The 15,000-nt window shown below is 42.4% G+C and overlaps 2 protein-coding genes across 2 annotated transcripts in view; one reads left to right on the top strand and one right to left on the bottom strand.

Annotated features, from left to right (window-relative positions):
• Positions 1-1,476: 1,476 nt before the first annotated feature.
• ccdc51 (coiled-coil domain containing 51) lies at positions 1,477-5,760 on the bottom strand. Its single transcript, XM_056436424.1, has 7 exons — positions 5,501-5,760; positions 3,889-3,936; positions 3,441-3,645; positions 3,224-3,361; positions 2,897-3,061; positions 2,279-2,485; positions 1,477-2,203 (listed from the first exon to the last, which is right to left on the bottom strand). Exons 2-7 carry the CDS (start codon positions 3,891-3,893, stop codon positions 1,559-1,561), a joined length of 1,365 nt encoding a protein of 454 aa, XP_056292399.1. The 5' UTR covers positions 3,894-3,936; positions 5,501-5,760; the 3' UTR covers positions 1,477-1,558.
• Positions 5,761-9,013: 3,253 nt separating this feature from the next.
• LOC130207842 (deoxyribonuclease gamma-like) overlaps positions 9,014-15,000 on the top strand; it is a 29,186-nt gene continuing 23,199 nt past the window's right edge. Inside the window, exons 1-4 of the mRNA XM_056436564.1 lie at positions 9,014-9,211; positions 13,130-13,215; positions 13,488-13,576; positions 13,745-13,831. Coding sequence (XP_056292539.1) covers positions 13,135-13,215; positions 13,488-13,576; positions 13,745-13,831 — 257 coding nt within the window. The 5' untranslated portion in view covers positions 9,014-9,211; positions 13,130-13,134. The remainder of the gene's footprint in view (positions 9,212-13,129; positions 13,216-13,487; positions 13,577-13,744; positions 13,832-15,000) is intronic.

Below are 15,000 nucleotides of genomic sequence, written 5' to 3'. Positions count from 1 at the left end.
TGGATGGGTGAATGTGTTTGGTGACTTGTTGCATGGCAGCCTGTGTGTGTGTTTGTGTGTGTGTGTGTGTGTGTGTGTGTGTGGAGGCCGTCCATTCGTCATCATGCTAAGTAAAGACCCAGCAGCTGCAGTGGATTTACACTCAGAGAGAAACACAGTTCTTCTTTCTGTCTCTCCATCTCTTCCTCTCCTTCCATCCTTCCTCCCTCACTCCCTGCTGCAGTAGATTTATTTACACACACACACACACACACACACACACACACACACACACACACACACACACACACACACACACACACACACACACACACACACACACACCCACGGCTCAGCTGTTCCGAAGCTGGGGTCCGGGTCCTCTTCGAGGTCCCAGGGGTCCGGGTCCTCTCAGAGGTCCTCTTAGGGGTCTGGGTACTTTTACATGTTTAATTAATAACTGGATGATTTATACAAAAGTCTGAATATAAAATAATTTAAGACCAAATTAAAGTTTGTTTTTACAGTTTTATTTTCATGATACATCGTATTATGACATATTACACTATTATACGATATTACACTGTATTATACCATATTATACAATATTATACCATATTATACGCCATACTAACACAATGTATCATGACTTCATTATATTATATACTATTGTTGCTGCAACATTTTAATTTCTTCCTTGAAGGTTCAATAAAGTCTTTTAATGTTAAATATTGACACTTTGTGTCTTTCCCTCACGTCACGTGACACTTTGTCTGGAACGTTTAACAGCTGTTACTGAGACGTCTCACGAGCTGCGCTGCTGCCCCCTGCTGGCGGCCGGTGGAACACAGTCTTCCACAGGTAACCGCTGATGAAATATTGCCTCAATCTATATATATATAAATTATTTATATATAAAAATTATATATATATATATATATATATAAATCTATTCATGATTCAGCTAAAATGTGAAGATTGTTATTCAGACAAAACGCTTAAAAAGGTAAAAAATATATGAATTAATTCATTAATTGATGATTAAAGTAATCGTTACTTTGCTCAACTGTTCAACAATAAAACAGAAAATATGTCGAGTGTGAAACAATATCCGTGTTCTGACTCAATTAAGGAAACAAGGAAACAAGGGGGGGAATCTCTGAAATGCAGAAATAATTAGGCGATGAAAGAAGATTCATAATCCTTCATGTAATTTATAAAAGAATAAAAAGAAGCTGAAACGCGTCTCAACTCTCGTTGTATATTGTGAATGTAATTAATTATGGGTCTTCAGGTCTTTCAGGCTGAACGTCTCTAAATAAAGGACGTCTCTCACCGAGTGACCTCACTCTGGATCCATTATTCATTTGTTAGATTTTGCCCGTATGCTTTTTATCCTGATTATCACAAATCACAGTTAAGGATAAAAAAATTCAAATAAAAACCTTCTAAAAGTTCCAATGATACCAAGACGTGAAATAATCAGAATAAAAAGGATTTGATGTTTATCTCGAGACCAGAGTCGGATCCTTTATTACAGAAACCCGGTGGACGTCGTGTTCTGGGCCCCAAACCGGTCTCAGCCGGTTCCTCTGGTCAGCAGGTAGACGGCGGACACGGTGACGGCGGCGGCGCTGTAGGCGAACGCCGCGTTGTAGAGAGTGTTGGTCCTGATTTGCTCCCCCAGCGTCCTCTGGGACGCCTCCAGGCGCCTCGCCGCCGCCGCCGGCTCCCATTGGTCCCCTCGCTCTGGACCTACCGGTCTCACCGGGGCCGCCTCCTGCAGCCGGGCCTCCTGCAGCCGGGCCTCCTGCAACCGGGCCTCCTGCAGCCGGGCCTCCTGCAGCCGGGCCTCCTGCAGCCGGGCCTCCTGCAGCCGGGCCACCTGCGTCTCCATCAGCCTCCTCACCGCCTGTAGCTCCGCCTCCACCCGACCGAGTCCCTCCCCCAGGTGACCCACTTGTGGCCGGAGGGTCTCCAGAATGGACTCCGTCTTCTTGTTGCCCACCTGCAGGTCCTTCAGGGCCTCCAGGGGCCACGTGGGGGGCGGGGCCGCCCTCGCGTCCCGGAGGCCGACGCCCCTCTGCGCGAGGGCGGCCCCGAGGCCGTCGATGAGCGCCCGCAGCTCGCCCTGCTGGGCCCGGTGGTCCCCGGCCTGGACCTGCAGGGCCTCCTGGAGGCTCTCGGGGCCCTTCTGGGCCTTCAGCAGGAGACTCTTCAGCTCCTACGGGGCGAGACACACGAGGGCCGTCAGCCGGAGGGGGCGGCGGCGGCCCGGCCCGGCAGTACCGCCGCTCACCTGCAGGCGGACCCGGTTGATGTAGGTGGAGCCCAGGACCCCGATGAGGGCCCCCAGCACCGAGCCCACCAGCGACCAGTTCTTGGTGCGCTCCGCCCTCGCGCGCTCCTTCTCGTGGCTCTCGCGGACGCCGGCCGAAAACAGGGCGAACTTCTCCCGCTCGGAGCCCTCGGCGTTCTCGTACGCCGTGCGGAGCCGACGCTCCTCCTGGAAGGAGGGAGGGAGGGAGGAAAGGAAGGAGGGAAGGAAGGAGGTTCACGATGAATCAGGGTCAACGGATACGCTATTGCATAAAAAAACATCTACTTTATTTAAGAGATAAGGAGGGAAGGAAGGATGGAGGGAAGGAGGAAGGGAGGGAAGGAGGGGGGGGGGAGGAGGGAGGGAATGAAGTAGAGTAGGAAGAAGGGAAGGAGGGAAGGAAGGAAAGAGGGAGGGAGGGAAGAAAGGAGGGAAGGAGGGAATGGAAAGAGGGAATGAGGGCTGACAGAAAGGAAAGAAGGAAGACATAACTGCCTGTATGAATACGTCTAGGTCTCAAGGCGTCTCCTTTAAGGAAGGAGGGAAGGAAGGAGTGTGTTGTGAGCGTGGCCTCGGCCCACATGGACCTCCTCTCACCTGCAGCAGCTTGTGCTCCAGCGTGGCGAGCTCCAGGTAGTGCGCCTCCTCCCGGGAGACCCGGTCCAGCCGGTCCCGGACCTCCTTCAGCCGGAGCTGCAGGGCCTCCAGGCCGCCGTGGGCCTCACGCACCATCGCCCTGGAGACCATGAAGGCCGCCTCGGCCTGGAGGGGGAGCGAGAGGTCATCACACACACACACACACACACACACACACACACACACACACACACACACACACACACACACACACACACACACACACACACACACACACACACACACACACACACACACACACACACACACACACAGCCTCCTACCCACCTCAGTGACCTGGGACTGAGCCCCTCGGACCTCGTTGAGCCCGACGAACTCCTCGTACCTCCCCCACCAGAGGTCGGCCGTGGCGGTGGCCGCCCGGGCCGACCTCTGACCCCAGCGCTGGCCGAGCTGCCCGGCGTGCTGGAGGAGAGTTTGTGGAGCGTCAGATGAGAATAACGTGAGAGGTGAAGAGTTAGAGATGAAGAGCGTCTCCCTGTACCTGCAGCGTGGCCAGGGCGCGCTCCTTCACCACCGCGGCTCCGCCCTTCCCATCGGGAGGGGCGGGGTCAGTGGGCGGCGGCGGCGGGGGGGCGGGCGGGGTCTGAGCGCTGTAGGTTCGGACCGGAGAGAACCCGCCGGGCTGGGAGAGGCGGGTCGGACGGCACGAGCCTCGAGCCCAGACGCACACCTGAGCCCCTCTGCACCTGCGAAGACACCGAGGATTAGGCCCCGCCCCCTCTGAGTCATCCAATCGATCTGGGTTTTGAATTTACTTTATTTTGTTTATCGTTTCCAATAGAAGAACTCTGAAATTCCAACTTTAAAAAAAAAACTCTTGAGATTCCAACTTTTTTGAAAACTGAGATTCCAACTTTTTGGGAACTGAGATTTCGACTTTCAAAAACCTGGTGGGGTCTTTCTCTGGAAGCTACATCGGGCTCAAGTACCTCATTGGGAACGCTTCCCCTTCGCTGCAGCCGCAGATTCAACACCGTCTGAGAGGAGAAACAGTTGAAACAGGTAAAACAGGTCAAAACAATTGAAAACAGTTGAAACATGTAAACGAGACGGTCGATAAATAATATTATTATTATGTTATTGTGCCGTGAAGGCGCCGCCCTGTCCACGACGAACAACTGCTAAATATGTTTCTGAGTTTTTCATGAAAGCGATCCGAATAACTGGACCGCCTCGACGCCGAGGACCGAACTGCCCGTCCACTTGAATGTACGTACGTGCACTCAGATAATGTACTGAAGAACACATTTGAGGTACTTAGACTTGTATTTTCGTCTCATGACACTTTATTGTTCAAATAAACTACATCTCAGAGAGAAAGGTGTTACATTTTCCTTAACTACGATCATTCATCTTTAGTTACCAGGTACTTTAGAAATCAAGATTTTTCTTGAGTCTTTTTTCTTTTTTAAGAAAAAGATACCAAACATTCATGTCTCCGTCTCCTCAAGACGCCAGTATTTGTGTTTTGACTGTTTCTTGGACAAGAGGAACACGGTGGAGGTGTCAGGTGGATTCTGGGTAATTGTCGATTAACAGGGAAAACAATCGGCAGATGAGAATAATCATTAATTTATATTAATTTATATTCAACATGAGCTCCACGTCAACCAACTACAAAAGGAAGATACCTCCACATACATGCATAATAAATAACATTCTAATGATTTAATATAACAATATAATAGTCAGTGGGGATATTGTTCTGGATTGACTAACGCTACTTTGAATATTTTAGGAAGATTTTGCTGATTATACTTTTATTATGCAACATGCTTAATGCAGTACTAATATATATATATAATATTACTATATTATTATTATAGTAATATAATATATTATATATATATAATATATAACTAATATATACATATATATAACTAATATATATATAAATATATATTAGTACTTTTTTAATACTATGTATAAAATACATTTATTTTATATATAGGAAGGAAAAAACTAATGTAAACATAATATATATATATATATATATAAGTACTTTATATTAGATATTATTATTATAGTAATACAATATATTATTATATATAAATATTATATATATATAATATGTAACTAATATATATATATACAACTAATAAATATATATATATACATATATATATATTAGTACTTTATATTACTATACATAAAATACATTTATTTTATATATAGGAAGGAAGAAAACTAATGTAAAAATAAAATATATATAAATATATAAATATAGATCTTTTGTTTGCACCACTCCTCCTCCACCGTAGTTACCAAGCCATACTTCTAATACTGACCGATACAACAAATGAATAATCAGACTGAGGAGGACAATGTGTACAGGGCCTACTATCATTAATATATAGTATATATTAAGTATACTTGAACGCCACATATGAATGTTCCTTCAAGGTTATCTGACTATCCTGTCCACTTCCTTGCTTCATCACTCACGAGCTTTTAGCTTCACGCCGCTCACATGTTTTAAGCTACATTTAAAAAAGCCTGCGACAGTTTAATTAACACCACAAGTTAGATAAATAAACGTACCTGATATCCTCACTGCTGTCAGGGCCTGCATGTCACATGGACACGGTTTTCTTTAAGGCTAACCCGGGTCAAATGACACAACTCAGCTAAGCTAACTGTTCGTTCAGGCATATAAGCGGGCAGTCCACTTCCGGAGTTCGGAGGTCACCAGGGGTCCTGACGGCGCGGATAAGAACGACAGCCGGCTGCATTCGCAGTATTCAAAAAACAAAAAACGTGGATTTCTTTACTTAAAAACCACTCAGACAACTTTGAAACATGTCCGGCAGAGAAGGTGAGACTCTGTTTTATTTGACTGTCATTAACGACGTGTTGGCCCCGTGACGAACCGCCTCGCCGCGTGTTTTACCGGCTGCGTTAGCGCGCGAGCTAACGGGCGGCGGACGGGAGCGCGAGCCGCACCGCGTCACGACTGCGCTCACAATATGACACTTTCTTTAAATTGTGGGTGTTTTTTAGTGAAAAACACGCAAAGCAAAAACGATTTATTGATCACATGGGACTCATTGCGATCGGCTTAAAATGTGTCTTACGAATGGATGATTTAAACACAATATTATATATAATAAATACTATAACACACATTTTCGCCTTGTGGATGACTACAACATCTATATAAATATATCAAATTTAGCTCGCATGTATTATAAGATATGAAACCAACGCAATGTCGTAGGTTATTATTTCATTTATCATCATTTAAATCATGTCAAACTCATGGCCCGCGGGCCGAATGCGGCCCACCACGTCATTGTATGAGGCCCCTGGCGGCTTGATAGACACACGATCACCTTTGTATCCTGTGCTTTTATTTTGAAGGTTACAAATTAGATGGATTTGTGTTATAATATTAGAGAAATGTTCTTGTGTACAATATTTCTACTCCAATAATCAAATGCAAAGAGTTGTTTAACAATATGTCCGGGTGTAGTTTAAACACCGCTTCAGGTACACCGGCCCTTTAAGAGGCCGTGATGCTGATGTAGCCCACGGTGAAGATGAGTTTGAGGCCCCTGACATAGACTATCAAACAGACTGTTTAACCCTCCTGTTGCCTTAGGGTCATTTTGACACGATTCAATGTTTCACCCTCCTGTTACCTTTATATTTACTAACATATTTTACCCTTTGGGTTCAATTTGACGCCAGCAATTAAAACCTCCAGAAAATTATTAGAATTAATATTGTTTTCCAAGTTTAAGTGTGAGGCACTTTATGTTTGTTTGTTGACAACCGAAAGAACACCGACATTAAACATTGAATGGGGTCAAATTAATCCTAAAGCGGGGGGAGGGTGTAATATTGATTCGGGTCAAAATGACCCTAAGGCAACACAAGGGTTAAGAGATTAATATGTTGAATGTGTTATTTACATGTGAGCTAATGAACTTTATTATTATCTTATTGTCCAAAGGAGGCAAAAAGAAGCCGCTGAAGGCGCCCAAGAAACAGTCCAAGGAAATGGATGAAGTAAGTTCTCTCTCCGACAAATGCAAATATTTTCATTAACAGATAATCAAACTAATATTATTATTATTCCAACTCAAATGTCATTGTATTTGCATGTACCCGAGTTGGTGTTTGTGTCCCCTGATCTTTTATTTTGAAAACTGCACATCTGTGTACTGATGGCTCTGCTCCACCACGCCGCGCTGTCCCTGCAGGAAGACGTCGCCTTCAAGCAGAAGCAGAAGGACGACGTGAAGGCCATGGAGGTGCTGAAGGCCAAGGCCTCGGGGAAGGGCCCTATGGGTAAGTCTGGAACCGCCATCTTCACACATTACCCAGAGTGCTTTGGGGTACTTTACTGGAGTAGTTCTACAGCCCTGCATCTGTTTGACATCATTAGAGACTTTACACATTGAGGTTATATACACTACCGTTCAAAAGTTTGGAGTCACTTAGAAATGTCCTTATTTTTCAAAGTAAAGCACTGTTTTTTCCATAAAGATAACATTAATCAAAAATACACACTATACATTGTTAATGTGGTAAATGACTATTCTAGGTGAAACGTCTGGTTTCTAATGAAATATCTCCAGAGGTGTATAGAGGCCCATTTCCATCAACTATCACTCCAGTGTTCTAATGGCACATTGTGTTTGCTAATCGCCTTAGAAGACTAATGTCTGATTAGAAAACCCTTGTGCAATTATGTTAGCACAGCTGAAAACAGTTATGCTGGTGATATAAGCTATACAACTGGCCTTCCTTTGAGCTTGAAGTTTGAAGAACAACATTAATACTTCAAATATTAATCATTATTTCTAACCTTGTCAATGTCTTGACTATATTTTCTATGAAATGTTCAATTCATTTATAAATAAAAGTGAGTTTTCATGGAAGACACAAAATTGTCTGGATGACCCCAAACTTTTGAACGGTAGTGTATATATATATATATATATTGTAATTCTAGTATTTTTTTATTTCAGGAACACTTTGAATGCATCATTTTGACTTTTCTCCTGTTTTAAATTAAATGATTGTCTTTCAGACGGAGCTGCAACATTATCTCATAATAGTAATGGAGGTTTTAATGATGCACTAATAACCGCGCTGTGCTCCTCCTCCTCCTCCTCCTGCAGGGAGCAGCGGCATCAAGAAATCTGGCAAGAAGTAAGAGCGCGACCCCCCCCCCCCCCCCCCGCCTTGTTTTCCGGCTTCCCGTCTGGAGATGCGTTCGCTGACCGTGGAGAATCCGAAACCTCCGAACTCAAAGACCTGCCCTGGTGCCCACCAGAGAAAACTAATAGAACGCTTCGGGACGTCAATGACGTCGTTGATTTGAGGTTCCTCGGCTGCCCGAACGTCTCCACGCCGGTTTAGAACCGAAGGTCTCGTCTCCACATCGCCCCGTTGTCCCCGTCAGGACAGAAATGCTAATAAAGTTTTTTTTGTATTTACCGTTTGTCACTTTATTTCTGTAAATCTCAAGAATCTAAATCATGAAGCGGCTTTGAAGATCAATAAATGTGTTTCTGGGTTTTTAAAGCTTCAGTGACTGAAGGTTTGAATCTGCTGTAGTTTTATTAATTTAGAGAAATAAACTTTAGTGAAGAAGTTTCACCGAGAAGAGAAACTTTATCGACTGTTGGCTCAAAGCTTTTGAACATTGATGAAAACTTCTAAGAATCTAGTCTGAACACGGAGAGGGTCAGAGGTCACCCTCTCTTCCCCTCTCTCCCTCCATCTCCCCTCCTTTCTCTCTCCCTCCCATCTCTCTCTCCCCCCTTTCTCTCTGTCCTCCCCTCCTTTCTCTATCTCCACCCCTTTCGCTCTCTGTCTCTCCTCTCTGTCTTGCTCTCCCCCCTCCTTTCTCCCCCCCCCCCCCTTTTCTGTCTGTCCCCCTCTTTCTCTCCCTCGCTCTCACTCCCTCTCCCCATTTTCTCTCTCTTGCCCTCTCTCCTATTGGTTGGCTTTGGACCAATCACGTTGCCCCTGATCACCACAATGCGTTCTCCCCCTCCTCCCCTCACACACACACACAGCTTCTCGGTGGAGTCCTCGCGCGGTTTAACTTTCTTCTCATTCTCTGATCTTTTCTGAGTAAAGCGGTTCTCCTGCAGCAGGTGAGCTCCTCTCCTCTAAATACTCTGTGGCTTTAGAGAAGGAAACACCTGCAGCCTGAGCACTCAGGTGGCTCGCTCCTCACGTCCTAAAGGAAACAATAGAACTACGAAGGAGCTCAGGACTCAGACGGAAACTAATGCAAGTAAAATAATAACTTCTTAAACTGAAACCTTTTAGAGCCTCGTCACCAACGGGGAGGTTTTAATTTAGAGATTTGATGAAGGAATAACAACATGACCATGAATGCAGCAGGAACACCATCGTGTGTGTGTGTGTGTGTGTGTGTGTGTGTGCTCGCTCGCCTCAGGACATGTTTGTCAACACTTGACAAACATGTTCTGAGGCAGTTAAACTTGGTCACGTGTCTTCTGAGTGATGAAGGATAAAACGTTTCATGACGTCATGAAAGAAGAAAGAAGCTGTTGTTGAAAAAAATATTTAAAGAAAAAACAGGAAATATTTAAGAGACTTGAACTGGATAAATTAAATTATGAAATAATGTCTTCCTATCTTTTCGTCATTATTTATGTTGATTTTACCCATTTTCTGTTTGTTAATCTTATCTGTAGATCCATTTATCACTGGACTCCAAATGTATGAAAAATAATATTTGAAAACACAGCCGGGAATTTAAGGTGTCATTTTATTAAATGAATCGGGTACAAATAAGATATTAACTGGTTCATGCGAGTGCTAAAGCTGCATTCTCTCTCCTGACCACCAGGGGGCGACTACTCTGGTTGTATAGAAGTCTATGCTCCATGTGCTAAAGCTGCATTCTCTCCTGACCACCAGGGGGCGACTACTCTGGTTGTATAGAAGTCTCTGCTTCATGTTCTAAAGCTGCATTCTCTCTCCTGACCACCAGGGGGCGACTCCTCTGGTTGTATAGAAGTCTATGCTTCATGTGGTAAAGCTGCATTCTCTCTCCTGACCACCAGGGGGCTCCTCTGGTTGTATAGAAGTCTATGCGTCATGTGTTAAAGCTGCATTCTCTCTCCTGACCACCAGGGGGCTCCTCTGGTTGTATAGAAGTCTATGCTTCATGTGTTAAAGCTGCATTCTCTCTCCTGACCACCAGGGGGCTCCTCTGGTTGTATAGAAGTCTATATAGTGACTCTACTTCTCTTTTTTTTTTTTTTTTTATTTCTTTATTTTAAGACAAAAGACAATACATAGACATAACACCTAGAGGACAATAAACAATGCAGACGACAAAACAATGGACATAACATCATAAAGTCAGAGTTTTTCTGAAAAAAAAGAAAGAAAAAAACAAAAACAACAAAAAACAAACAAAACAACTCTACTTCTCTTGATGTATTCCCTCAGTAAACATATTAAACATGAGTTTATGAATCAGTCTCTAGTTTCAAGTCTTCTTCTATACAGCATGATGTCATCATTTATACTTTATGGTCATTTAGAGTCACACAGACCATGAAGCAGGGGGCGCTTTAGGGGCGGGGCTACAGGTGATTGACAGGTCTCTACCACGCCGTCCCTCCTCTACAATCTAAATTCGGTTTCTTCCATTCTCTGGTTGTAAAGAACCAAGATGGCGGCGTCCAATGAGCCGAACTCGAGCCTTCAAACTCTGAAAAACAAAAACGCAACTTTTTGACTCCGTGTTCGAAACTCGCCACGATTTTTTAAACGTCGAGACTATTTCACAAACTACACGCCTGTGAAATGTTTCAGGGCCGCAGACAGACGTATAAATACTTGGTGAAGTACTTCCTGCTCCGCCTCCGGTGTACTTCCTGCATCGCCTTCCTCCTCGATGACTCACGAGGTTTATTAATAACTCGACAGACGCCGGAAGTTCAGCGCGCTCCAGGTCCTGAAGAGGCTCGTCCTCTTTGATTGACAGCTGATTACAACTCACACCTTTCATGACGCCTACCTGGCGGTATACTCCTTTAATGAGGCCGTGTTTTATTAGATGGAAACTCAGCGAGTTATCGGGTCACGTTTTTATTCTTTTTTTAATTTTTATACAAGGTAAAAGTAAATAAATTATAAGGATTGTTATGAATTTGCAGAGAACTTATAGTATTATGAGAAAAGAAAAAAGAGAGAAATGTTAATTATTATCAGAGGTTTTAGGACATGGAAATTAAATGAAAATATCAACCGTACGATCATATCTTTCAGATTATTTTTCTTTCAAAAATATAGTTATATATTCTCGTAATATAACTTTGTCCCGCCTTTGTCTAAACTATTCTTATTCTTATTATAAATAATTACCTTAATAAAAACATTTCTTCGTTTATAAATAAATAAAATATATAATTACCTAAAAATATATATTTCTTAGAATATAAAGAAATTCAAGAAATAATTACCTAAATAAATATTTTTCTTATTATATAAATGAATTAAATAAATAACCTACATGAATATATTTCTTAGTATATAACTAAATCAAATAAATAATGACATAAATAAACATACTTCTTACAATATAAATTGATAAAATAAATAACCTACATAAATATATTTCTTAGTATATAAATAAATAATGACCTAAATAAATATATTTCTTATTATATAAATGAATAAAATATATAACCTGCATGAGTATATTTCTTAGTATATAAATAAAATAAACAATTGCCTAAATAAACATATTTCTTAGAATATAAATGAATAAAATATATAGTAACCTAAATACATATATTTCTCCACGTATAAATAAAGTAAATAATTACCTAAATAAATATATTTCTTAGTATATAAATGAATGAAATAAATAATTACCTAAATAAATATATTCATGGTTTCTTGTTTTTTATGCTGCGCCCTACTTTCCGCTGGGCATTGTGTGGATTATCACGCTGAGATGAAAATACGTTTACTTTAAGTCAAAGTAAAAATACTCCATGAAGAGTATTTCATTAATAAAAATGTAATTTTACTATCAATTTAAAAGTTTGCCAAATGATAATAAAATGCAGTAAACTAAATTCAGCCGGTGAAGGTGGAAGTACAATGAAAATACTAGTCCCCTTTCTGGAATGTTTAATTTATAGTAATGCACCATACTTTAGGAGCTTTTGCTCTATTTTAACGACATAACTGCGTTTTCTGTTCTCCATGGTCCTAAAGCAACGTGAGGTCTTTAGTAATATTTCAACATCTGTTCGCAGAAGGCATTTCCTTCAGATTAAAGGGGAACCGGACCCGCCGGCTCCTGAATGTTGATGTGAAGCAGATGTCTGCAGGTAGACGGTCGTCGGGCAGATTAGTGACTAAACCTGTTGGGACGAGTCTGGAACAACGCTTTCCTCCGGCCTTCATGCGTGACGGTTTGAGGAGCGAATACGTTCACGTTAATGCTGTTTACAACATAAATATGAACAGAAAAGGGAGTTTAAAGAATATGTTTTGTATTTTATTAATTCACTAATTTGGTCCATAAAAATTCTGCAAATCAAAAATGCTCAAAAACTAAATTAAAATATTTATAAAATTACTTATTTAAAAGCCTTGATTAATAAAAAGTTGTATTTTTTTCTATATGTACAAATAAATGCGATGAAAATTAATTAATTAATTAATATGTATTTTTTCATAATTTCACTGCATGTTTTGTTCCCGTGGTTCGTTTTAAAATGTTCATTTATTTAGTTAATCCGTTATATCTTTTCCCCGTTTTCCCCCTTGTGTTCTTCTTCTCTGGCGATTATTTAGTTTTTTAAAGTGCTGATAAAATTTCAAAATTCAAATTCACCTCTAATTTAATTGAATTTAATTTTCAAGTCATGTCTGTTTGTTTTCATTTCATATTAATTAGTGTACTTATAAAAAAAAAAAGGATTATGTTCTGTCTCTACAGTGTGTAGTTTGTTGCTTGAACCTCAGGTTAGGCTGCACACACACACACACACACGCATACACACACACACACACACACACACACACCCACACACATACAGTAATACCAGACGTGCCTGTGCATGTTCAGTTGACAATGATGTGGCCCTTCTTCTCTTCTATTCTATTCCCTTCTCTTCTCTTCCGTCTCTCTCGTATTTTTTCTCTCTGCAGCCACCATGAAAGTTGCATCGTTCAACATCCAGAAGTTTGGGAAAAACAAAGTGTCCGACCCAGATGTCCTCAATATCCTGGTTCAAGTAAAAGAACACACACACACACACACACACACACACACACACACACACGGGGTCCTCATTTTAGGTCCCCACCGGGACCCGAGTCCCCATGGGTCTGTCTGCAGTCAGGTCGCAGTCCCCACCGACATAGAGGTTCAAGAGCACACAGACACACACACAGATACACACAAAGGACTTGACACACAATCACCTGCTCCAATTGCAGCCCTACAGTTTTCAAAGAAGTAAAATATGTAAAAGACCAAACCTACACCCCCCCCCCCCCCCCACAGATTGTGTCTCGCTATGACATCATCGTGATCCTGGAGGTGGTGGACATCACGGGAGAGTCGGTACGAACATTCCTGCATGCTCTCAACAGGTAGGTGCACGCGTTGTTTCTGTTAGTCACGCCCGGAGACATTACCTCTAGTGGCCACCGGGGGCAAGAGGCAGGAGGCAAGAGGAGGTGTATTGTGTGTGTGTGTGTGTGTGTGTGTGTGTGTGTGTGTGTGTGTGTGTGTGTGTGTGTGTGTGTGTGTGTGTGTAGAGCTAACGGGAAGCATCACTACACCCTGAAGATCAGCAGCCGTCTCGGCCGCACGCGCTACAAGGAGCAGTTCATGTTCCTGTACAGGTGAGACGCCAGGAACCCGTCCAGGGCCGGTGTGTGTGTACCTGATGTGTGTGTGTGTGTACCTGATGTTTGTGTGTGTACCTGATGTGTGTGTGTGTACCTCATGTGTGTGTACCTGATGTGTGTGTACCTGTCATATGTGTTTACCTGTCATATGTGTGTGTTTACCTGTCATATGTGTGTGTTTACCTGTCATATGTGTGTGTATCATGTGTGTGTTTACCTGTCATATGTTTGTGTGTACCTGTCATGTGTGTGTTTACCTGTCATATGTTTGTGTGTACCTGTCATGTGTGTGTTTACCTGTCATATGTTTGTGTGTACCTGTCATGTGTGTGTTTACCTGTCATATGTTTGTGTGTACCTGTCATGTGTGTGTTTACCTGTCATATGTTTGTGTGTACCTGTCATGTGTGTGTTTACCTGTCATATGTGTGTGTGTACCTGTCATATGTGTTTACCTGTCATATGTGTGTGTTTACCTGTCATATGTGTGTGTTTACCTGTCATATGTGTGTGTTTACCTGTCATATGTGTGTGTGTACCTGTCATGTGTGTGTTTACCTGTCATATGTTTGTGTGTACCTGTCATGTGTGTGTTTACCTGTCATATGTTTGTGTGTACCTGTCATGTGTGTGTTTACCTGTCATATGTTTGTGTGTACCTGTCATGTGTGTGTTTACCTGTCATATGTTTGTGTGTACCTGTCATGTGTGTGTTTACCTGTCATATGTGTGTGTGTACCTGTCATGTGTGTGTTTACCTGTCATATGTGTGTGTGTACCTGTCATGTGTGTGTGTTTACCTGTCATATGTGTGTGTGTACCTGTCATGTGTGTGTTTACCTGTCATATGTGTGTGTGTACCTGTCATGTGTGTGTTTACCTGTCATATGTGTGTGTGTACCTGTCATGTGTGTGTTTACCTGTCATATGTGTGTGTGTACCTGTCATGTGTGTGTTTACCTGTCATATATGTGTGTGTACCTGTCATGTGTGTGTTTACCTGTCATATGTGTGTGTGTACCTGTCATGTGTGTGTTTACCTGTCATATGTGTGTGTACCTGTCATGTGTGTGTTTACCTGTCATATGTGTGTGTACCTGTCATGTGTGTGTTTACCTGTCATATGTGTGTTTACCTGTTGCATGTGTGCGTGTACCTGGCGT

The sequence above is a fragment of the Pseudoliparis swirei genome, chromosome 18 (genome assembly GCF_029220125.1).
Source record: "Pseudoliparis swirei isolate HS2019 ecotype Mariana Trench chromosome 18, NWPU_hadal_v1, whole genome shotgun sequence".
Classification (NCBI taxonomy): domain Eukaryota; kingdom Metazoa; phylum Chordata; class Actinopteri; order Perciformes; family Liparidae; genus Pseudoliparis; species Pseudoliparis swirei.
The sequence above is the reverse complement of the archived record's forward strand: the minus strand, read 5'-3'. Positions and strand labels throughout refer to the sequence as shown.

Excerpts from the sequence above, each read along its gene's own strand:
- ccdc51 (XM_056436424.1), bottom strand. Across the intron at positions 3,062-3,223 it reads CTCAGTCCCAGGTCACTGAG|GCCGAGGCGGCCTTCATGGT; the intron begins GTGGGTAGGAGG and ends CTCCCCCTCCAG. Across the intron at positions 2,204-2,278 it reads TCAACCGGGTCCGCCTGCAG|GAGCTGAAGAGTCTCCTGCT; the intron begins GTGAGCGGCGGT and ends CTCGCCCCGTAG.